This window comes from Mercenaria mercenaria, chromosome 2 (genome assembly GCF_021730395.1).
Source record: "Mercenaria mercenaria strain notata chromosome 2, MADL_Memer_1, whole genome shotgun sequence".
NCBI classification, from domain to species: Eukaryota; Metazoa; Mollusca; class Bivalvia; order Venerida; family Veneridae; genus Mercenaria; species Mercenaria mercenaria.
The window spans coordinates 33,437,533-33,462,726 of NC_069362.1; the positions used below are offsets into that span (position 1 = coordinate 33,437,533).

The 25,194-nt window shown below is 35.0% G+C and overlaps 1 protein-coding gene across 10 annotated transcripts in view; it reads right to left on the reverse strand.

The window, feature by feature from the left end:
* The window catches only part of LOC123563667 (SUN domain-containing protein 2-like), a 32,873-nt gene extending 8,737 nt beyond the window's left edge, over window positions 1-24,136 (reverse strand). The window contains exons 1-17 of one of the 10 annotated variants that reach the window (XM_053534506.1): window positions 23,833-23,917; window positions 18,932-19,024; window positions 16,015-16,047; window positions 14,786-15,696; window positions 14,317-14,519; window positions 13,120-13,758; window positions 12,534-12,683; window positions 11,316-11,646; window positions 10,650-10,723; window positions 10,269-10,351; window positions 9,513-9,701; window positions 7,876-7,953; window positions 7,302-7,541; window positions 6,420-6,683; window positions 5,433-5,517; window positions 5,052-5,167; window positions 2,048-2,215 (exon numbers count right to left, since the gene is read on the reverse strand). In XM_053534506.1, coding sequence (XP_053390481.1) covers window positions 2,048-2,215; window positions 5,052-5,167; window positions 5,433-5,517; window positions 6,420-6,683; window positions 7,302-7,541; window positions 7,876-7,953; window positions 9,513-9,701; window positions 10,269-10,351; window positions 10,650-10,723; window positions 11,316-11,646; window positions 12,534-12,683; window positions 13,120-13,758; window positions 14,317-14,470 — 2,571 coding nt within the window. In that variant the 5' untranslated portion in view covers window positions 14,471-14,519; window positions 14,786-15,696; window positions 16,015-16,047; window positions 18,932-19,024; window positions 23,833-23,917. Of the gene's footprint in view, window positions 1-2,047; window positions 2,216-5,051; window positions 5,168-5,432; window positions 5,518-6,419; window positions 6,684-7,301; window positions 7,542-7,875; window positions 7,954-9,512; window positions 9,702-10,268; window positions 10,352-10,649; window positions 10,724-11,315; window positions 11,647-12,533; window positions 12,684-13,119; window positions 13,759-14,316; window positions 14,520-14,785; window positions 15,697-16,014; window positions 16,048-16,188; window positions 16,212-17,001; window positions 17,194-17,213; window positions 17,334-18,931; window positions 19,025-23,832; window positions 23,918-23,940 lie in introns of those variants that run through there. The other 9 variants (XM_045356591.2, XM_045356590.2, XM_045356589.2 and 6 more) reach the window with 9 other exon arrangements.
* Between the last annotated feature and the right edge of the window lie 1,058 nt (window positions 24,137-25,194).

Sequence of the window (25,194 nt, forward strand, 5' to 3'; positions counted from 1 at the left end):
AGTTCAAAAGAGGACATATCAGAGTTATGGGACTTGATGCTATCAACTAGTTTTATAACCCCGAAGAAACATGTTAAGTTTCAATTCAATATCTGCATTAGTTTTGGGGATAGTAACTTGCATGTAAAACTTTAACCAGAATTTTCTAAGTCCAAAAGGGGGCATAATTTGCTCAAAATACATGTTAAGAGTTAGGGAACTTGACCCAGTGAGGTAGGTAATTGATCTAGAAAAAGAATAAATAAGTTCCAAATCTATATGCCTTTTAGTAATAGCTGTATGTACTTGCACGCAAAACTTTAACCAGAATTTTCTAAGTCCAAAAGGGGGCATAATTTGGCCAAAATACATGCCAGAGTTATGGGACTTGACCCAGTGAGGTAGGTAATTGATCTAGAAAAAGAAAAAATAAGTTTCAAATCTATATGCCTTTTAGTAATAGCTGTATGTACTTGCACGCAAAACTTTAACCAGAATTTTCTAAGTCCAAAAGGGGGCATAATTTGGCCAAAATACATGCCAGAGTTATGGGACTTGACCCAGTGAGGTAGGTAATTGATCTAGAAAAAGAAAAAATAAGTTTCAAATCTATATGCCTTTTAGTAATAGCTGTATGTACTTGCACGCAAAACTTTAACCAGAATTTTCTAAGTCCAAAAGGGGGCATAATTTGGCCAAAATGAAGGTCAGAGTTATGGGACTTGGTGCTATCAACTAGTTTTATAACCCCGAAGACACATGTGAAGTTTCAATTCAATATCTGCATTAGTTTTGGAGATAGTAACTTGCATGTAAAACTTTAACCAGAATTTTCTAAGTCCAAAAGGGGGCATAATTTGCTCAAAATACATGTTAGAGTTATGGAACTTGACCCAGTGAGGTTGGTAATTGACCTAGAAAAAGAATAAATAAGTTTCAAAGCTATATGCCTTTAAATGATAGCTGTATGTACTTGCATGCAAAAACTTAACCAAGGTGTGACGCCGACGCCGACGCCGACGCCAGGGTGAGTAGAATAGCTAGACTATTCTTCGAATAGTCGAGCTAAAAAATAAGTTTCAAATCTATATGCCTTTTAGTAATAGCTGTATGTACTTGCACGCAAAACTTTAACCAGAATTTTCTAAGTCCAAAAGGGGGCATAATTTGGCCAAAATGAAGGTCAGAGTTATGGGACTTGGTGCTATCAACTAGTTTTATAACCCCGAAGACACATGTAAAGTTTCAATTCAATATCTGCATTAGTTTTGGAGATAGTAACTTGCATGTAAAACTTTAACCAGGATTTTCTAAGTCCAAAAGGGGGCATAATTTGCTCAAAATACATGTCAGAGTTATGGGACTTGACCCAGTGAGGTAGGTAATTGATCTAGAAAAAGAAAAAATAAGTTTCAAATCTATATGCCTTTTAGTAATAGCTGTATGTACTTGCACGCAAAACTTTAACCAGAATTTTCTAAGTCCAAAAGGGGGCATAATTTGGCCAAAATGAAGGTCAGAGTTATGGGACTTGGTGCTATCAAATAGTTTTATAACCCCAAAGACACATGTGAAGTTTCAATTCAATATCTGCATTAGTTTTGGAGATAGTAACTTGCATGTAAAACTTTAACCAAAATTTTCTAAGTCCAAAAGGGGGCATAATTTGCTCAAAATACATGTTAGAGTTATGGAACTTGACCCAGTGAGGTTGGTAATTGTCCTAGAAAAAGAATAAATAAGTTTCAAAGCTATATGCCTTTAAATGATAGCTGTATGTACTTGCATGCAAAAACTTAACCAAGGTGTGACGCCGACGCCGACGCCGACGCCGACGCCAGGGTGAGTAGAATAGCTAGACTATTCTTCGAATAGTCGAGCTAAAAACAGTACTGAGATTTCAACATTACAACTTCTTCTGATGTTCACATCCACACAGTTTAGGTTGTATGTTGGATTTTTAACTTAAAATCACAAAACATATATTCCTCAAGTTTGACAGTCAGCAGTTTTTTTCTCAACTAAATATTACAATTAAGTGTAAAATGTAAAAAGAACATGTACTCACAAATACAGTAAATTCTTTTGGAGCACTGTCTATTTCTCCTGATGGTGCCAAGGCTTTTGGGATATGTTCTAGAGTGAAGCCTGATGGGATGATGATGGTGGAAGTCTGGATGACAATATAACCTTGGGTTCCCTTAAATGCCCAGCACTGGCCCGGGTAAACTTCAGGCTGAAACATCATTCAAGAAAATGAGGGAAACAAGAGGACCATGATGGTCCTGAATCGCTCACCTCTTCCCACATGACCAAGTTTTGAGTATAACGTCGTTTTTTGTATTATTTGACATAGTGACCTAGTTTTTGAGCTCATGTGACCCAGTTTTGAACTTGACCTAGATATTATCAAGATAAAAATTCTGACCAATTTTCATGAAGATCCATTGAAAATCCATTGAAAAATATGGTCTCTAGAGAAGTCACAAGGTTTTTCTATTATTTGACCTATTGACCTAGTTTTCGAAGGTACGTGACCCTGTTTTGAACTTTAACTAGATATCATCAAGGTGAACATTCTCACTAATTTTCAGGAAGATCTCATGAAAAATATGGCCTCTAGAGAGGTCATAAGGTTTTTCTATTTTTATACCTACTGGCCTAGTTTTTGACCGCAAGTGACCCAGTTTCGAAATTGACCTAGATATCATCAAGGTGAGCATTCAGATCAATTTTCATGAAGATCAATTGAAAAATATGGCCTCTAGAGAGGTCAAAAGATTTTAATAATTTTAGACCTACTGACCTAGTTTTTGACTGCAGCTGACCCAGTTTCAAACTTGACCTAGATATCATCAAGATGAACATTCAGACCAACTTTCATACAGATCCCACGAAAAGAATGGCCTCTAGAGAGGTCACAAGGTTTTTCTATTTTTAGACCTAATGACCCAGTTTTTGACCGCACATGATCCTGTTTCGAACCTGACCTAGATATCAACAAGATGAACATTCAGACCAACTTTCATACAGATCCCATGAAAAATATGGCTTTTAGAGAGGTCACAAGGTTTTTCTATTATTTGACCTACTGACCTAGTTTTTGACGGCAGGTGACCCACTTTCGAACTTGACCTAGATATCATCAAGATGAACATTCAGACCAACTTTCATACAGATCCCATGAAAAATATGGCCCTGTTTCGAGCCTGACCTAGATATCATCAAGGTGAATATTCTGACCAATTTTCATGAAGATCTCATGAAATACATGGCCTCTAGAGAGGTCACAAGGTTTTTCTATTATTTGACCTACTGACCTAGTTTTTGATGGCACATGACCCAGTTTCGAACTTGACCTAGATATCATCAAGCTGAACGTTCTGACCAATTTTCATGAAGATCTTGTGAAATATATGGCCTCTAGAGAGGTCACAAGGTTTTTCTATTTTTAGACCTACTGACCTAGTTTTTGATGGCACGTGACCCAGTTTCGAACTTGACCTAAATATCATCAAGATGAACATTCTGACCAATAATTTTCATGAAGATCTTGTGAAATATATAGCCTCTAGAGAGGTCACAAGGTTTTTCTATTTTTACACCTACTGACCTAGTTTTTGAAGGCACGTGACCCAGTTTCGAACTTGACCTAGATATTATCAAGATAAACATTCTGACCAACTTTCATAAAGATCCCACAAAAAATGTGACCTCTAGAGTGGTCACAAGCAAAAGTTTACGGACGGACGCACGGACGGACGACGGACGCTGCGTGATCACAAAAGCTCACCTTGTCACTATGTGACAGGTGAGCTAAAAACGTGACTACTGCCCTACAATGAAACTCACTTGTGAGACAAACTATAAACCCCTTTTGGTGAAACACCCTCCAGGGGGTAACAAATGATTTCTGTTCTCAGTGACTTAATGACTAGTCTCTCTAACTAAATAACAAGAACAACACAAATACAAAATTTCAATCGACTGTAAAGAATACCTATGTAGATTAACCACTTGGTAAGCAAGTGCACCATAAAATTTGCCGTCACTTAATTTTTACACTGACTTTTTTTATCAGTAATAAATACTATTCAAAAAGAAGAGATGTCTAATAACAGCAACCTCAACTACTTATACCCCAACTTCATAACACTAGTATACATGGAAAAGTTTTACCAATTTTTTTTGAAGTTGAAGAAAGGGCATACTAGGTAATTTTGTAAAATTAACTGAAGTCAGCTTAAAAGTTTATTGATCCTAGATCAAGGTCATTTTATGACAAAGACTTATGGAGAGTTTTAAAACATTCAGTCCAATAATTCCTGAGAAAACTGCTTATATACAAAAGTTTCAACAAATTTTCTAAGCTGGGAATGGATGTAACACTGATAAAATGTAAGCTGGGGTTATGTAACTTTCCTGGTGAGGTCATTTTATGATGCCAAACACTTGTGTGCATTCTGAAAGCTATCAGCCATGAAGTTTCTTAGTAACAAACTAACATGCAAAAATTCCAAAATGTCCAAGTTGAAAAGGGGCAAAATTTTGATATAAAGCAGGCTAGAATTCTGTAACATACCCTCGGAGGTAACCTCATGATACAAATGACTTACATTGAGTCTGAAGCATTTGGCGTGAAACATTTTCTGTGCAGCCTGCTTACATGCAAAATTTCACCAAAATTTCTATGATAAAAGGGGCATAATTTGACTAAATGTAAGCTAGAGTTGTAATTTATCCTGAGAAGCTACCTCTTGAAGCTGCTGAATGTGTAAAGGAAGTAAGCATTCAGCCTGCCTAACAGTTCCTGAGAAACCTACTTTAATGCAAAGCTTTTGTGACGTGGATGCTGACGTGAACAAATAGGTTGACAACAAAAGCTCTAGTACTATAAAAATTTAAACAGTTGCCTTATGATCATCTGCACATCTAGTTTGTTCATCTGTGAAAATTTGAAGCAAATCAGGCTAATAGTGTAGGAGGATTTCGACACAAGTTTTTGTGACGTACATATGGACGTACGGACAGCAGCACGCTATATGTCCCCCACATAAAAGTGAAAGGTTTACCTGTATAACAGTTCTAGGTGAGTTTGAAGTGTACCACAGTGGAATACCAAGCACACTGACAAGTGCTGTCTTCCTGTAGTAGCTCTCTGAACAGCGTGTGCTTACAACTGTACCACCTAGCAATAAGGAAAACAAACAACTAGTCAGATCTAAATATAATAACCATGTTCAAAATACATGGCAAATGTTTTAACTGGTAACCTTTGCAGCTAAGAAGTATCTGTTTACTGCTAGATTTCAGCACAGATTTACCATGTTTATAAGAAACTGTAGTGCAGGTAACAACAAGTGTCATGACTAATCATCAAAAAACCAAATAATAAATCCATTTTAATTTTTTGATATAAGCTATACATTACATATAAGTGATCATTCCCCTACCTGCTGATTCAAGAGCGTAATCTGCTATCCCTATTTTATCAGCACTGTACCTGAAAAGGGCCTCGTCAATCATCTGTCGTACCTGCTGTAAAAATAAAAAAAACTCTTTTCATCATCATAAAAATATTTATAGGTTATTAACTTTGTATTGGGAAATATGCACGAGTTCTTCAGCGGAAATATTGCGTGACTTTAGGAGCGCAATATTCTTCCGCTGAAGAACGAGTGCATATTTCCCGATGCAAAGATAATAACCTTTTTATTACATACGCATCTACAGGTACAAATATAATGTAAATACAATGTATCGTAAATATGTTCAATAGCCTGAATAGGATTGACAATACTGAACTAATTAGAAAAAAATAGTGCAACAACACACACTGAATTACGTCACGCACCCGATATGAAATTCAGGCGTCAGTGTATGGAAAAATATTGACGTTTCCGGTACCAGTGTAACTTAACGGGGAATAGAAACAAGTATGTAATAAATTACTTTTATAAGATCTACGAATTGAAAAGAATTTTAATCTAAATCTATAGAATAGTTGCATCTTTTACTAAAAAGCAAATTAAAAGTACTGTCAAATTATAACAGAAGAAATTTCATGATTTGTATATACAAGTATAACAAGTGTGTGAGTTTCCTATTTTCTGTAGTTTTTCATTAAGTCTTATAAACTACTTGTAGCATTATTAAAGCACAATGCCCAACTAAAATATCTTGCCGTAGGAACAAGACACAATACCCCACCCAGTCACATTATACTGACACCAGGCTGACCAGTCCTAGAACTATCCTCTTAATGCAAAGCACCAAGCGAGGAAGCTGCAAGTACAATTTTTCATGTCTTTTGTAACAAACTACATGTACAGTGAGTGCTCACAACCTCCAGCACTCAAAGCAGGTGCTCTACCACTAGACTATTTAGGCTGTAAACTATCAAAATTAATGACACAGTAGATGAAGGAAAAGAAACTGACATAAACCTGCTCTCCAACACCTGAGCCATTGCTAGTGATATGTACAGCGTGTTGTTTACTCTGCTCTTGCTGTTGCTCAAACTGGTGGTACTGTTCTTGCTGGGCAATCTGTAAATCTTTTATCATGGCCACCACACTCGTGGTCAACTCTGAAGCCAGGTCCTCCAGACGTTTGTCCAACACATCTCGGCTGACATAGTGGGTGTGTAACCATTCTGTAAAGGCATCCTGTGTTGGGTTTCCACTCATATGACCAGCCATCATCTACCGAAAAACAATAAGATTTAATAATGATTTATTCACTTTACAAGTTATAATATCAGTAATTTGACCAACACTACCGTAATTTTCTTTTAACACGTCTGTTTTGTGATATCATAAATGTAACTTCATTATGTCTAACACTGATCACTACCAAAACAAATGTAAGCCTCTTATGCAGGTCTAGTCACATGTAGCCCATGTATGCAGTTCCAATCTTTGTGCCTTTCCTTGTGTCCTCCCTCAATAGCATCATGTTTTCTTTTCGTCTACTGCATTTCGCATGCACAAGTGTCTACTGCATTTCAATATGAAGTTGTAGCATTCTATCAAAATCTTCATGCTCCTATTACATGCCAGATAAAAATGGCAGCATAAGAGTTTGAAGTCCCAAAAGTGAGACAGAAAGAAGTGAAAAGCTGTGTAGTTAAAGAAGTGTAACTTTCACACATAAAATTTTTCTTCTACTTTTTTTCTGTAGTAGAGTTATGTTCTTGATAGAAATGTAAGACTGGAAATCTGATACTAGAAAATGCGGAATTAACATTATCAAGTAAATTGATTTTATATGAATTAAAGTCTGATTTAGTACTGTTCAAACTAAAGTCTTATTACATATACCTCTGCCAATATAGCATTAACACTGTCCTTGACGGCTGCTAGGTAGTAAGTTTCATTGTGACAGCAAGCATTTACACGTGCTAACAATGCAGCATAATCTTTCTCCAGCTCGTGCAGTTCTGCTTGTAACCCTGCTAGCTTCTCTTCCAAACCTGCCAGGTACTGACTAGACTCAGCCTTTATTTCAGCACCTTTCTCTGCCATACTGCTCTTCTGTGCTGCTATAGTTGTCTCTAAACCCTGAAATATACAAACAAAACAGATTTTATTAAACCTAATTTTGCAATTTTCTTTCTTGTTTGCTAGTTGTTTCTTAACACCAGATGTGACTTTCACGGTTCTACCTTGTACAGGGACTGCACAAATTTCAGAACACAATCACACATAGTCAATCTGAATTTAAATACAAGGAAGCTTAAATGCTCAAGATATTGCAACAACTATTATCAAATCAATCACATAAATAATGATCTGTATAAACCTTGTCCCTATGTTCAAATTATAAGTAAAGAACATTAGCGTTATATTCATGGCATAGGTTAATACTGAAATGAGAACAGTACATATACCATACCTGTATTGTTGCCAATAGTGCATCATGTTTAGTCTGCATCTGTTCTAGTTTTATCCCTTGTTCTGTTTTCCACTGGGCCTAACATTAAAAATGGAGATCAATTTGTTTTCTTCAAACTTTTGCCATAAGGTATGCAATTAATTACAGAAAAACTTCAACAAGAAGTTGTTTCTAAAACAAACATACTGTTAACACTATTTTTATTGGTTTTATTGTTATTTAAAGAAATAATTTATATTTATTACTATTTGAAGAAGGAGCTCCTTCATAGGTTAAACACCATACAAACTTAAACAACTGCTGGAGATTAAGTAAATCTATCACTCCTTTGAGATGTGAACAAGGAAATCCCATCAGAGGTTGAGATTTGTCCAAACAACCAAGTTTTTGGACATACAGTCAAATCTCGTTATCTCGACTTTGTCAGGACCAAGGGAAAAAAGTCGACATATCGAGATAACCGAAGTTACGTCAACTTTGGTTGGTAGGTGGGATAATGTAGTCTTGTGTTCTTAAAAAGATGTTTTTGAGACATTATATGTATATTTGTACATAAATATTATGTTTGACATATTAATTTGTCATTGCTTGTTGAAATAATAATTTATTTTTTCAACCTACTCCCTAGTTTCTAATACCTCTTTCCACCATCTTATGCTTTGTGCAATGCACATGATGTGAAATTCTCTCTTAGGTTTAAATCTAAATAAGATGTAAATTGCACAGAATTTTCATTTCTTTTTTGTTTATAATTGCAATTAAATTCACTCAATTTCAAATAGTCAATATAAATCGCTCAATTAGCGTTGTACACAACTTTCGTTGCAAACAAACAATTAATTACACATCAGCGCCAGTTAATTGGCTTCGGGTCATAAGCAGGACCATTGAGTGAATAACTGCCTGTGTTGTTGTTCGCACATACGGCGGCAGACGACAACTGAGGGAATACAACTGCGTGCAACTTTTCACACCTGCGTTTGGCAGACAATTAATGTCCACTCGAGATAACTGATGTCAAAATACAGTAAATTTCAAAGTTGAGGATTGAAAATTTAGTCGAGATATCGAAAAAATCGAAATATCCAAATCGAGATATCCGTTGTTGATTTATATGAAATAAGAAGGAAAAAGATCAGGACCGGGAAAATCCACTCATATATCGAAATAACATGTCGAGGTAACAGTTTTGGACAGTATCTCAAAGTGAGTGCGAGAGTTTCTATCTAAAACTTACTGGGCATGGTAGATTTTTCTCACCGTTCAGTTTACCATTATTTTCATGTCAAAAAATGTGCAATCACAAAATACAGACTAAATCTGAGACCAGCGATGTAAGATATGATAACCTCACACAGGCACTTTATTTGGAATACTCTCTCATATATGAGAAAATGAATACTTAGTTAACAAAAGATTTGAACTATACTAATAATCAAAGCTTATTGCAACATTTACACGAATAAGAATAGATACAAACTAGATCCCTATACTTTTTTTATAACATATTAAATCTTCTTACAATATACTGACCAGGGCAGGCTAAAAAGCTCTTAAACATGATTTACTTGTCCACAATATCATATGCATCTCATAGATATAACCTCAGATTACTTAGATGAAAAAAAAATATATACCTGTTGCAACTGTGCCTCACTGTTGACCCCTGCAATGTTAGCCTTCAGTGCAGCAGTTTCCTGACCCACTATCCTGTATACTATAGCCTCCACATCAGCGGCCGTCAACTGGTCCTTATTGTTAGACTGTAGCTGTAGAATCATTGTCCTGACCTCGTCATTCAAGTGATGGAAATATTCATGTTTCTCCTTTATAAATAAAGACATCAAATTAATCTACAAATTCTATGTAAGGATTGGGTACAAAAATGCTACTCCTAGATGGACCACACATTTAGAAGCAAGTATGGAAGCAGGCTTTAGAAAATACAAATTTAAAGTTTTTAAAAACCTTTATAATCATTAATCTCAATTAGAAGTAATAATATTTTTACCACAAATGGTATAAGAACTTTCATTATATCATTTCATTTTATAAATTTATGTAATTATATGGTATGTTTACACATTATGCTGTAGTGTCTTCATTGTCAGTCTGTTCATTTCATTTTCCCTATGTAAGATGTAACTTCTTGTAGTAGGGAAAATGAAATATAGTATCAAACTTCTTCACAACTATGATCATAATCATCATCATATTTAGTAATTACCTCAATCTAGAACAGTAAACTTGCAACTGTTGCAAAGGAGCTAGCATTTTATCATTTTTATCTTAATTCAGTACAGTTATCTAACCCAGTCATATTTGATGAGAGAAAAGGTTACTGATCTTGGCAATAAAAGTGATAAATTAAGCTACTTTCAGTTTCTACTCACATTGATTACAATCTGTGGGGTGGATTTTTCTGGAGCAAACATTGCCACCAATGCTGACTTACTATCACTCCATAATTCAACACCTGAAACAGAAAAATTCTCAATAAGTTGTCTATTAGAACATGTTTCACTCAGCAGTTATTTTTTCCTTTAATAAATTCTGAAAGATATTTTCCTACAGCTATTATGTCTGTATGGTATCATTCAATAATGTAAGTTCCCTAGCAAGCCATTACAGACAGTAGTACCCATTACCGAAGGATTGGTTAAGCTTTTATGCAAAAAGGGTTTTAAGTTTTAGCACACAATTACTAGATTAACCAACTTCAGATATTGTCTCCCTCTTAACATTAAAACATGATTTTATACAACTAGAATTACCAGTGAAGACAGCTATCAGCAAAGGCAGCAACAGTAATATTGGTAAACAGAAACAACAAGCACGACTTCTCCTCCTGAAATATATTGTCATCAATTTATCCAAGTGCAGTTATTCTTGATTCTAACACGACCAGCAAATAACCTACATACATGTAGAGCAAAATCTATCTCGGGTTATTCTGCAATAAACCACTTGCGTGCAATGACATCATCCGATCCAGTGCATAGCACAGCCGTAAGAAGTAGTTACCATTTTTTCTAACACTGTTGATACTAGTATGTTGTGTTAGAATCGAAATACTAAGTTCCCAAATGTGATTTATCGTAGAATAACCCGAGTTTTTCGTTCTTATGCGAAACAATATATCACTCAGGCCTACGGCCTTCGTGATATATTCTTACGCATAAGAACGAAAAACACAGATTATTCTACGATAAACCAGTTTGGGAACTTATTATTTCTTAAATATAAGATAATAAATTGACTCCATTAAAAAAACGAGTTGTCATGTCAGAATAGACCAGCTGATACAATTTTTAAATTTCAAACTTTGCAAATTCATGCAAATTTTGTCTTGTTTGACTAAAGGAAATGGGTAAAAGTTGCAAAAATATAAAATAATAATATCAATTAAGAATTAATTTAAAAGGCAGTTTATACATTACCTTTTAAACAACCAAGCATCTAGCCTCACAAACTGCCATGATACATACTGGACTTTCTTCCATAACCATTCTGGAAATACTAAGACACTTTCTAACTTCTCTTCAAAATCTGAAGACCACAACCAAGAACAGAAATTTCCTACAGATTTTGCCATATAGACAAATGGCTGAGTCAATAACAACCAGGTGAAGTAAACAACTGATGTAAAAGCCAACAAGACTGGTTGACATAAATATTTCCAAACTGGTCTACCAACACTGTTCCAGACTGGTTCCCCCACTGCATCCCACACTGGCTTTATAATTGGCCTAGTAATAGTTGATATGGTTTCTGAAATAAAAGATATTAAAGCTATTCATAAAGATGGCCTGTTTGTTAAACACAGCGGTCCCAATAATGGCCTGTCTGAGGTAACTGAATTTGTAATTTTTAGACTCAAATATGCCATGAACTTGACCTTTGACCTAATTAATTACTCAAAACAATAGGGATCATAATCTTACCACAGAAAATCATGCTATGAAGTTTGATAACTATAAATTCTACTGCCAAATTATGTATTATTCCTTGACCTAAACCAGGGGTCTCGCGAGGGAGCAACTTGGGCAAAATAGTCCCTTTGGAACTTCAAACTTCGCTCAAATCTAACCTCAAAGCGTAATTAAAGTTGCTCTTTTTTTTTTTAAATCCGCACTTGCTAATTACCGCTATTCGGACTATTGACAATTTGCACGATGTCAAAATGAGTGTTGAATACACACGCCAGTAACATGATTTATGCTCCGCCTACATGTACTTTAGGTAGTTATGAGATTTTCGCGAGAATCGTGAAAGCAAATCAGATTATCTGTTACACCAGAGGCAATTGTATTCAGCCAATTAGCACTGGGTTATGTCTTTGATGCTGTGTTTAATTCATGTCAACATGTGCTTATGCAAAAAATTACTTTTTAAAAAGAAGTTGTTGATTTACCATGGGAATAATTGGAATTGTACAGTTATTTGGTATCCATGGTAATTTGGTAAAAGAACAACATGTAAAATATTTACTATGTAAAGTTACCTTTCACTGACGAATTGATCTGAATATAATTTTAAATATAGTTTTCACAGTTTACTTTCAGTTTTATTTCAGTGAGGTACTGTACACCAAAGTGCTTTTTAATAAACCCTTTCATCCTGGGAAATACAACTGCTATACTGTGTAAATATCATACCTGTGACAGTGGTGACTATAGTAGTTACAGTGGACACTGAGCTACTGGCATCACTGTACCCTCCGTAACCACTACCTGTACTTGTACTGTATCTGGAACGTCTTGTCATTGTGGAATCAGAGTCAGAAAACTCACCATCAGAATCTAAACCTGAAACACAACATATAAAATATTCAAAATGTGCTACTAAATGCTAAAGTTTGATATGTTCACATCTAAAACATCCAAAAAAGTTTCTCTTTTTTGCCAACATCGATATATTCCTGATGTAGCTCTACATACACGAATGGTTAAAATTCTGAGCACCATGATAAAATGGACCATCGAGAAATCAGATCTTTAATTTGATTTATATAATTTTGTGATTATTCATCATGCATAATACTGGTACTATGAGGTCATAATAAAATCAAACATACCTATAAAAGTGTACAATTTTTTGTTTGTTTACGAATCTTTTAAAACTCAAAATATGAGTGTGTGTGTGTGTGTGTTGGGGTTTAACGTCTTTCTCAACAATTTTTCAGTCATATGAACGACGGTCAAAATATGAAGAATTTACCCTGTTCTTGTGTATCTAACTCACCATATAAGTGTATATTATTATGACCATGTCTGTCTCCGTGCAACCATGACCCAGATGCCTTTTCTGGTGCCTCTATTGTCCCTTTCTCTGTCCCTCCACTATCCACTTCCTCAAATTCCTCAGTCACTGTCTTTTTCACTGTTTGTACAGAATGCCCCTGCCTGGAACGGCCATTATCTACAGCATCATAACCAGACTTTGAATAATTTTCCGCTGTTGATTTACCATTTAAACGTCTATTTGAAGTGTTATTTTGTATCATATTAGTATGTGTTGCAAAGTCAGTATTCAGACTTCGCCTAGACCTTACATTATTATAGTCTGCCATGGATCCTGACTGAGCAGAAGTGCCAACATCCGACCTTCTTAAATGTTTCTGCTCAGACTGGGAGTACTGTTTCTGATTTTGTTTCGATTTTAAAGCCTTTTTGTTTGTGGATTTTGACTGTGCATTCCGATTCTCATTAAAAGCATCCCTCCTTGACCTGGACATTGAGTCTATTTTAGATGTGGTATAAGAAGTTCTGTTCACACTTCGGATTAAATCTGACTGCTGTAGTTTCTCATCATGTTCATGAAGAATCTCTTTCATGGTTTTCAAGTTTTTGCCTGATCTCAGCTCTATACCATCTTCTAAAACTGAAAAAAAGTAAGGATCTGATCAGTGAAAATATTTCTCAGAGCTAAAACTATAGCAAAATTACTGGAAACCAAGGTCTCCATTAGAAAAAAATGTACCGGCTAAGACCCTTGCTATTAAACAGAATAACATGCATTTCATACAGCAGTAAAAAAAAAAAGTTCTTGATTTCAGGAAAATTTTCATTAAACTGGTAATTTTCCATTTGAAGCTAAGGGTGTAGAGATATGTATGGGAATTATGAGGTATCTTTCAGCTTTACTAGTGACAGAAGACCCACAAGTATAACTTCAGACATTATTTCTGGCAAAGGTGGCCGCTTTGGTAGAACAAACCAGTCTTCTATAAGCCAGCTGTTGATCACCTGATAGGGGTTTGAACCCACAGTGGTGAATGACAAGACTTTAGTGATGATAAGTCAGTAACCTTAACGACTCAGCCATTGAGACCCCTCTCCCTCTATACAACTCATGTTTCACAGCACCATCAGATACTGGTACTGTGTACATATAATGTATCTTTCCTATATGGAAATACAGAAAACTATATTACAATACCTGTCTCATACGAGATGTCAGAGTCTGAATCTTGTAGCTCCTTACCAACCCTATCATCATCGCTGTATTCGCTAGACAGATAACCATCATAGTCCAAATCCTCCTGATCTATCCCTGCTGCTCCACCTCTACCTCGTATACGATACCGAGACATGTTCGGATTTACGTACTTCCTACCAAAGAATCTTGGACTGTAGCTCCCACTGTAAATGTTAACACGTAATTACAACCAACACAATTTTAAAACTTTCTATCTTATTGTTGTAATCCTTTCTAAAACATATCTATGAAACAGAAACTAAATGTGGTTCATAACTAGGCACTCCTATGTAAATATGTTAAGTTAAACAAAATTGATCCAGTTTAACCCAAATATTAACCCAAATACAAGTGTATGTATATCCTATGAATTTTCTAATTAAAAAAAGGAATGCATACCACTAACATCTTATAATAAAGATATAATTACATTCAGTTTCCTCAAAACCACTTGAGAATGAATGAGTCATGCAAAATGCACACAGGCGTAAGTTGTTCAAATTCATTCAGAAATACACTCAAGAGTTTTTAAGTTAGTGATATATTCAAATTTTTCCATTAGATGTTGTTTAACCTTTTTAAAGCTGTTTGTATTTGGTAAGTCATGCAGAGCACTTATTGTTGGAATGAAATCAATCATTTAATTCTTAACAAACATAAAAAGACAGGGATCAGAACTGTAACAAAAATTCTGTTATGATAAAATCTTAAGTATTCACTTGAATAGAATATTTAATAATATTAGACATCTTAGGCACATTGCCTGGACCAGCTTTGGTAAGTTCATTTTAAATCATAACTGTGTTTAAACAAAACCTATTTTTCTTATATACAGTACTAAGGCAGTTTTGATGATTTAAAGGCAATTTAAAACAGAATGATAAGTAATTAGATTCAACCAAGTTGCTTTCAAGGTGATTACAGATATTACAGAAAGCATAAAACATGTTTTTGTATTTAATGTACTTAACATGCAATTAAGTATGAAAGCAGACGTGAGAAGTTCAGCTGTTGGTAATACTGGAAATAAATGGATGTAAGGTCTCAGGTCTGGTATTAGGCTAGAAATGCATCACACTGACAGATTCTTTGTCCTAATTTATTTGCAACCAATCTTAATTAACTTTTACATGACATTATATGACAAATAAACATCAATCTGGCAACTTTAACCAGTAATAGCTGTCAGAAAATTCATACACCCTATGGTTAAAATCTCATAAACGTGGGGACCATTATTAAGAAATTAGATTGCAGGCCATGCAAGCAGAATAAGCTAATCAATACAACCCATTTTTTCAGTGAACCAGAGAATTCCTTAGTCCTTTCTGTACCAATTTGCTATAACGAAAGGCAAAAACTGATTAACGAATGTTTGTAACCTTTGATCTTTGCATTAAATTGGCCAACATCAATCTTATAAAAAGAAAAATCAATTTATTACTTATACCAAATACAAAACTTCATGACCAACTTAAGAGAATTTTCTTACATGTATAAAGAAATTTTAAGGCCATAGTGGTCATCTTCATCAAAAAATTGGAAACACATTTTGAAATTGTATCAGACAACAACTTGTAATGCCACACCTAATGAATAAAGTGCACATGTGGCTAAACCACAAATGAAGTTTTAAATTTAAATTTAAAAATGCCTTACCTTCTAGCATAAGTGTAGTCAGTTTTTGGTAATCTGAAAGATAGTATAAAAATTGAGATTAATACAGTCTATCGTTTTCAATGCATGGCATGCACATCTTTGCTGTCAATTCTGTAATCAATTATTTCTAGCATAAAACTTATTTATGTTAAAAAAAAAAAAAAAATCTCTTACTCTATCATAACTCCAATAAAAATAATACATATTAATTTCACAAATTCTTTCTTTCAAGAAACAAAAACAAAGTGGTAACAATTCTAAACTATTTCTAACGACAATTTTCAAATATGTCATAAATTTACAAATTTGAAATAAGCGGGCTTGCATATCTGATGAATCATTACTGCCTACATATTTGGTTGTTCATCAGACTGTAACAGTCAAGGATGTAAATCTTGCATACATAATAAACTGATGTAATGAGAAGCCTACTAACTGGTATATATTGATATATATATATATATATATACAAAATGCTGGTAATAAGAGGCATTTATGCATAAATATACATCTAGTATTACATAAATTTATAGCATTCATACACAGAGAAAATCATGACACTGCAAAATTCTTCCCAATCCAGAAATTGTAAAGCAGGTAAAAGAAACATTTAAATAAGATTTCTAGTTGGTTGTAAAAGCTCATAAGAGCTTATGTTTATTTGTTGTTGTTTTGCTGACTCAAAATAAATCTTATCTTATCTTTAGAAAGATATATAATTTACTGATGAATCTTTTTACTGATGGATCTTTGAAAGTGTTTCACGCTGTTTTATAGAAACATTGCTAATTTTGTATATAATCATTTGATTTCCTATCTCTTGTCTCATTTACTAATTACTTCTGTCTGTAATCATCAGGTGTGGTCAAACCATCTCTCTCGGTAACTTACGATCTCATGTCCCAACTTGTCATTTTGAACCATTCACCAAACAAGAAAATGTCCCGACTTTTATCTCTAAGATCTCTCAAAACATAAAACACCTACCTGGTCCGCCCACTTTTCTTAATTAGGTAATGCTTGACCTGAACGTCTGCAGTTCAGGGGTAAATTACTCTTATACTCTCATTCAGAAAATAATCCTCCAGTTTTATGCAATAACTAGTAATTCCATTTCTTTTAAACATCATGAAATTGTATTCAATTAAAGAAACCGTTCAATTTTCAAGGCACATCAACATTTATTTACATCTGATTACCTATATTGTATATAATTTATCCTAAGGCAAAAACCTGGCCTACTCTAGCTTTAAAACTCTGCTTGTAGATGAGAACAAGAGGTGATCAACAAACCATAAATATGTTGCACAACTGAGTGATTTTGATGAATGTTAACAATCTTCTGGCGGGATTTACAAAATGCTTCAATCACATTTCCCCTTCAGCTTTATAACCAGTTTAATGACTTTTCCATATGCAGATTACTTTCTGTGATGTTTACTTTATGCTTTAACAGTCAAAAGCGAAGAATGGGGCAAGCTGTTTTCCTTTGATTATTCAACTAGAAGGTAAATTCATATTTTTCAGGGAAATATTTCAATGAATCCATGCTAGATTTTGAAATATCATTAGGATTAAATGGATACAACAAATCCAGCCAAAATTTCCTCTTCTACTTTCATATGTAAAGACCTTTCTGACATGGTACTTTCCAGGCAAAGGATTGTGCCACTTTACTTAACTGACTAAAGGAAACAGAAAGAAATCATAGGCCAATAATTTGTGTTTTATTTACACAACAATGTATCTGCTAAAGGTTCATATTGTAATAGGAGCGGAAAAATGTGCAGCCCGATACAGGACTCGAACCTGCGACCTTCTGCTTGCAAGTCAGATGCTCTACCAACTGAGCTAATCGGACAATCGATATCATAGACAAATTATATACATTATATACACACTGCTACATTCCTCCCTCCTTTTTTTAACGACAAACTCAGATTATTTTGACTAACCCAGTCATTGCTTCACCCTAGCTCTAGGATTCCAAGGCTAGCCACCACACTCACGGCACCAATGTAATAGGAGCAGAAAAATGTGCAGCCCGATACAGGACTCGAACCTGCGACCTTCTGCTTGCAAGTTAGATGCTTTACCAACTGAGCTAATCGGACATATCATAGACAAATTATATACATTATATACACACTACTACAATATCAAAGGACTCAAAAAGTTTTTTTCTTCCACAACTTTATACCTGAATCTCTTTTGAAGCCATATTTACTGCTCTTTCATATAAAAATGTTAATGAATTATACCCTTGGCTTTATAAATAAAAACATTTAAACAACAGTTTGATTTGTAGTATGTTTAAAAGTTTTTGATCACTTTTATGCAACATCAAGTCAACTTGGTCATACTAAGTAAATCATGAATTTGAAAATCGGATCAAACATTTTGTTAGCTTTAATTTCAGTTCAGCTTTAAAGCAAATATTGATACATTATTATAAAAGTATTTTTTGCCAAATTGTTACACAAAAATGTATAGTGCATGTGAGTGAAACACTTACAGTGGGGAGGAGGCTAAAAGAAGTTTAAACTTCTTCAAATTTTCATTGACATGAGCTAAGTAATTTTTATAACAGACATTGTATCCTATGGTGCTAATTGGAATTAGATAAATGCTGAATGAAGCATAGGTTAGTGTTTGTAAATGTTTACCAGCGTCTTGTTTTAAACAAATTTTTTACAGACTTATAATAGTCATTAAACATTAGGAACTTAAAGCTGGCTCAACAAAGTTGAAAAAAAAAACGACAACAATACCATGAACAAAAACTATTTCAAACACTAAAAATATTTTACACTATTATAACTCATACTGTTGGCAGTTTCTAGGCAATACTGCATGCCCAACCCTCTAAACCTGAACAATGGTGCTCATCAATTTTTAAAAAAAATAGAAAGCTTACATATCCCATATTTCATCATGTAGGTAATGCTGTGCAGTTTTGCTAGGTGTTCTCTGTATCACACATGTTGTCTTTTCTATAGTCTTTGTCTCTCTGAAATGTAATGACAAATTGTTACCTTCAGCCATTTCTTTAAATATTCAAAGTTCTCAAACATTTTGCAGGCATCCTGCCGCTGTTTTTATATTTTTTAAGCAGCTCTACAATGCAAATGTAGCTGACAGATCAGTTTGTATTGATCAGTGACATCAATGATATTGATACAAAAAGCTTCTGGGCAACATACATATCAAAAACTTGAATACACATGACATGCTTGAAGACAATACCTGTCACAAATATATTCTACAATTAAACAGTTACAATAAAAAATTCTAAAGGCTGTAACACGGTCATCAAACCAGGAAGCTATTATGTGAGCTATATGAGGGATGTATATGAAAATGAAAATCTTGTTATTTTTATGGCGCAGAGATAAAGGATTTTGAGAACTGCAAACTTAAACTAATCAGTAACAGCAAAAAAACAACAACAACAAAAAACAACAACAACAACAAAAAACCAACCACAACTAAATACGAGACAAGAATCAAGAATCATATGACTTTGTAATGAAAGTTGTGCCTGAATAATTTTTATTAATTTATTATGAAAGGAAACAAAAAAAATAATGTTGTAGCAGCTAGAGAAATTTTATTGATGAGAAGCAATCCTATTATAGTTCACAATCAATACTGTCTGCAGTATACCTGACTTCCAATTTTCTGGATGGAATTTCATACAACACATCGCAAACATCAAATATTTTATATTCAGTTCCTATTACAATTTTGATTAATTATACTTTTAAATATTCTGAATTTATGTATGATTAGATGAAAAAGGAGGCTGAGAATCACTTTCTGCCACCAAAGAAAGGACAAGGGATTGCAATGTCCATTTTGAGGGACATTGTCCATTACCAGTGAAACATTTTAGTAAACATATTTAATAATACCGTGACTTATTTCAATTCATGTCTTCTTTTATCAACATTATGATGAAACAAGAGCTGTCTCCATAGGATGACACATGCCCCCTCTGGCACTTTGAATGAATAGTTATGGCCGATGTTAGAGTTAAGGACCTTTGACCTACGGACCTGGGTCTTGCGCGCGACACGTCGTCTTACTGTGGTACACATTCATGCCCAATAATTTTAAAATCCATGCATGAATGACAAAGATATGGACCGGACACGCCCATCAATGCACTATCATGAAATATGACCTTTAAAGTCTAAGTGTGACCTTGACCTTTGAACTACGGACCTGGGTCTTGCGCGCGACATGTCGTCTTACTGTGGTACACATTCATGCCAAGTTATTTGAAAATCCATCCATGGATGACAAATATATGGACCGGACACGAATGCACTATCATGAAAAATGACCTTTAACGTCTAAGTGTGACCTTGACCTTTGAGCTACGGACCTGGGTCTTGCGCGTGACACGTCGTCTTACTGTGGTACACATTCATGCCAAGTTATTTGAAAATCCATCAATGGATGACAAAAGATATGGACCGGACACGAATGCACTATCATGAAAAATGACCTTTAACGTCTAAGTGTGACCTTGACCTTTGAGCTACGGGCCTGGGTTTTGCGCGCCACACGTCGTCTTACTGTGGTACACATTCATGCCAAGTTATTTGAAAATCCATCCATCGATGACAAAGATATGGACCGGACACGAAAATTGCGGACAGACCGACAGACTGACAGACCGACAGACGGTTCAAAAACTATATGCCTTCCTTCGGGGGCATAAAAATAATTCTGCAAAGAACATGCACCAAAACTACCGAGTTCTTAATCAAGAAAATCATTCTTGATTAGTGAAGCAAAATTCAAGTCCTCCCCTTGGGCTGAAAGTCATTTGCCTCTTTTTTTGCCAGAAACAATCTACATCTTCAATATACATACAACTTAAAAATTCTCCAGTGGACATTTTGTAACTTGTCTACACAAGAGCTGTCGCACAAGATAATGCACTCAACTATTTTGATACTGAATAGTGAAACTGTGCACATCTGAGGAAGCTGAAGCTGTCACTGGAGTGTATGGATGAAGATATTAGAAAATAGCTTAAGTCTCTGTCAAATATATTTAGTTATACAAGAGATATTTAGTGTATTAAAACTTTAAATAAGTATAAAAGGGACATAATTCATATTTTGGGTTCGGGCCAGTAAAATAATAGTTGAAGTTGCCTTATGGGCATGTACTCTACTGAGCCTCTACAGAGTTAAAAATCGTGCCCAGATGGGTCCATTTAACTTTTTTTATTCTTTAAATAGCCAGTGCTGAAGGGCATGATGGGTTTTGCACTTATCATTACCTCTCATGATCACACTGAAACCATATATGCTATTAGTTCTATGTGTCCAAAGGAAATATTTTACAGTCCGACTTGCCCTGGGCAACATGGTCAGAAAAATTATGTCCAACTAGTATTGCAGGAGCACGGGCCGAAAAAGCCAACGACAGGTCCACAGCCCTAATATTTTGTCAAGTTGCGGTACAAAATGGGACCCAACTTGCGGCTCCAACTATGAAGAGAAATGGCGGCTCCAACTTTGAAAGGCTAATGCTGCATTTGTTTGCAAGGAGAATGCAGATTACATCAACATATAAACAGAGTTAAAGGTATACATTTAAAGGGTGACAATTGAAACTGACGTGTGTTTAACTGAAATTAATTAGAAAATAGATAAGAAGTATCCAGAACTATTGGCAGAAATGCAAAAATATTAAAGAATATTAGCATATTGAAGAAAAATCATTTTACTCAAATGCTTTAAAAATTGCAGCAAAACGCAATGTAAAAAGCTACACAGTCTGTAAGTAGAAAACACTGTCATACAATGTCATGTAGACTAGTTTGTTTAGAAATATTTCTATAATGTTGACTGCTACTGTCGGCATGTACTGGAACGTTTTGTTCAGTTTGGTCCTTTAGGGCATCTTATTCTTCAAATTACTACACTCCTTCATAACTGAAGATTATGTGTAGGCCCTAAATAAAATTTTACGGTGTTTTTACATACATCAAATTTGTACATGTGCCAAAACAATAAAACTTTCCAAATTTTACATAATTAAAACTTTGTACACTGGCTGCTGTTTAAAGAGATTAGGACAGGCACAGTGACAAGACTTTGGACTTGGAGTCAACTAAGGCTGCTGAATGTGTGACAGCAGGCAACATGTTCCACTGACCTACTGTTCTAGGGAAAAATGTATATTTATAGGAATCTTTGAAAGTGCCAATGTGTCTGAAGCTGTACATGTTACCATATCCATGCCTTGTTCTTAAATCAGCTGGTATTAACAAATTCTTTAATCAAATGTTGTAAATCAGTCTTTGATAAAATTTCTGCTTTCACTTTCATAAAAATGGCATAGTAGGGACAGAGAAAGTAACTGCAACTAGTTCAAACTAATAAGCTTCCGGAGTAGTTGGCCTTGCCGATGCAGTGCTCATATTGGCCTCCATAAAATAATAGCCAACTTTAGAACCAAAAAAAAAAATAATAGCCAAAACTGCTGTGAACCTTTCCATGTGATTATTTATGATAATAAAAACAACAAGTTTTAAAATATATAGTTTTTATAGCTTTGAAAAGCATGCCCAGCAGAGGAGAATAGGGGCTCAGGGAGAAAATCTCTCTAAATATGGTGTAAGCGGGGGGGGGGGGGGGGGGGGGGGGCTCCCACTAAAAATGTATCCAAAATATGGCCTTAAAATAAATTGCAGTCCGATGGATTCTGAAGGCATTTAAAAACACATATATTTAGCTTGTGTAAAGCAGCTGAAATATTCAATAACTATAATGACATGATGTTTGAGGGCTGGGCAATGGCTCAAGACCTACTCATGCACACATCGGGGCCACAATATCCAACGCCTTCCTAAGCCCCTGCCAAAAAAAAGATTCATATCAATGTTAATAGAATCAGTATAAAAGTTAACACGCTGACCACATCCTGTTAAACTGACTCAGTTACACATTCACTGATTCAGTAGGCTACTGTATTCCCACTTACACCAGCCTTATTTATCTGGCTTATCGGGATGACTTGTCATCTCTCCATTAAGCCTTACCCATATCTGCATTTTACTGTTAGAAAAACGGAGACTTAAAAAAATCCATAAAAGTCATAAAATACTGATCAAACTTACTTGCTTCAATAAACTAAACATTAATATTATAATTATGTAGAAACTTCTAATGGGTTGAATATAACTCATAATTTTAAAAAAGTGACTTAAATCTTCGGAAATATGTGTAAACAGGTGCGAGGAGATATCTACCCTGACAAGTTTCAATACACTGCGGACTGCCAATGACACTAAAATTGCAGAAACAAAACACAAAAAATGTCAGCAAGGCAACTGCAATGTTATGCTTTAATGCCCATAAATTCATGTTATCTGACATGTAATCATTACAAATACATTGTAAATGTTACAGTAAATATTCCCGATGGATTTCATTAGGGATTTCCTGACAGAAATATGCAGAATAAGTTTGGACATGACGGAACCGAACAGCGACAGTCAAAATTTAACATGCTGTCACGTCCTATTCCTTGGACTACACATACACTCAATCACAATTTAATGGAAGCAGTTTTGCTGTAAGCCAGAAAACATAGCATATTTATCAATGATATATTAAAAACAAAATCTTTTTGAAAGAGCAATCCAAATAGATAAGACCACCGGCGACTAGGGTGCGAGTTTGATCGGGTGCGAACCGATATCATTATTTCGAATACGCATCTTGTTTGTCTAAAACCATAAAATCAGGAATGACTAGTATTTTGTTGCTATAATGATAACCTTAACAATACCTTTTTTCAATACAAGAGGGTGAAAAGAAAATTATAGGAAATAACAAACTTCCAAGTTAGTTTTCAGCGTCTGAATCTGATCAAGATGAAACGGAAGCTTGCACTTACTCTTTTTGCGTATTCGATGACTTGTTAATGACCTTATTCCCTTTTCCCTTAGAAAATTTCCGGCGCATTATACACGATTTATATTAATCCATTAAAATCAAAGGAAGACTAAACAGATGTGCAAAAGAATTTGATAAAATTGTTATTGTAAACATTGGCTGATTAGTCCATCAAGCGCTGTCAAAATGGAAATTGACAGTTCTATCGTTTCATTGGTTGATAAAAATATCTCTTTACGCTCTATTTGTATCGCTTGTCAATAAAACCACGTGCTGAACTGTCAGAATCACAATCAAAATTCATAACATTTTTTTTTGCTCGACCACAGGTATAGATATCAATAGTTCCCCTGCTTTCCAACTCAAAGAAAATATATCTATTGATACAATATACTGTTTGGTAGTTTTTAGTTTCAGAAAGGTAAGTTTTATTTACCCTTTGTGAATCAATTAACATAAGCTCTGTAGAGTGTTTGATCAACCCTATATTAAGAACAGTTAAAACCAATTATACCTTACCCCCAGCAATTTGCTGGTACCCATTTACAGCTGGGTTGACTGAGGTTATCGTGATAAAGTGCCTTTCCCAAGGACACAAGCAATTGGAGTAGCCAGGAATTGAACCAGGGGCCTTCACCTCAGTAGGAAAGCGTCTTATCCCTCTCGACAAATGCGTTCAAAAGGAAAAGGAAGTGGCTAGAGTCCAGTAACCCTGAGTCTAGAGGTCTGGAGTCACAGGTCTGGTAATCGATATACATGTAGGCCTTCTATTATGTACTGTTACATTTACCGGTGTATATGGTTACTGTGAATAGTTGACCATAAAGTTGCCATAATCATGTGTTTTTTTTGTAAATATTTATTTATACAATTAGCAGTCACTCAGGGTTGGGGACATATATGAGAGTTTAAAAGTGATCATGTTTTCCTTCGGGTTCTATTAAATTATCAAATGTTTTGAACTTGCTGTTGTTATTTTACATACATACTGATTTATCTTCATATCCTCTATACCCAAAGATCGGCTGTATCCTAAAGCACTGTATTGGAAGAATAATGGGGGCTATTGCACTCTTTTTGTATCATCATTGATTAAAATTTTGAAAAATCAATCCAAAGCAACAACCTACAATACATACCTCCGTCCCACTGTGGAGTATGCTTCCACTGTGTGGTCCCCATACGCTGACAGCCATGTCAGCCAGCTGGAGATGATTCAGCGAAGAGCTGCAAGGTTTGTCAAAAATGACTACCA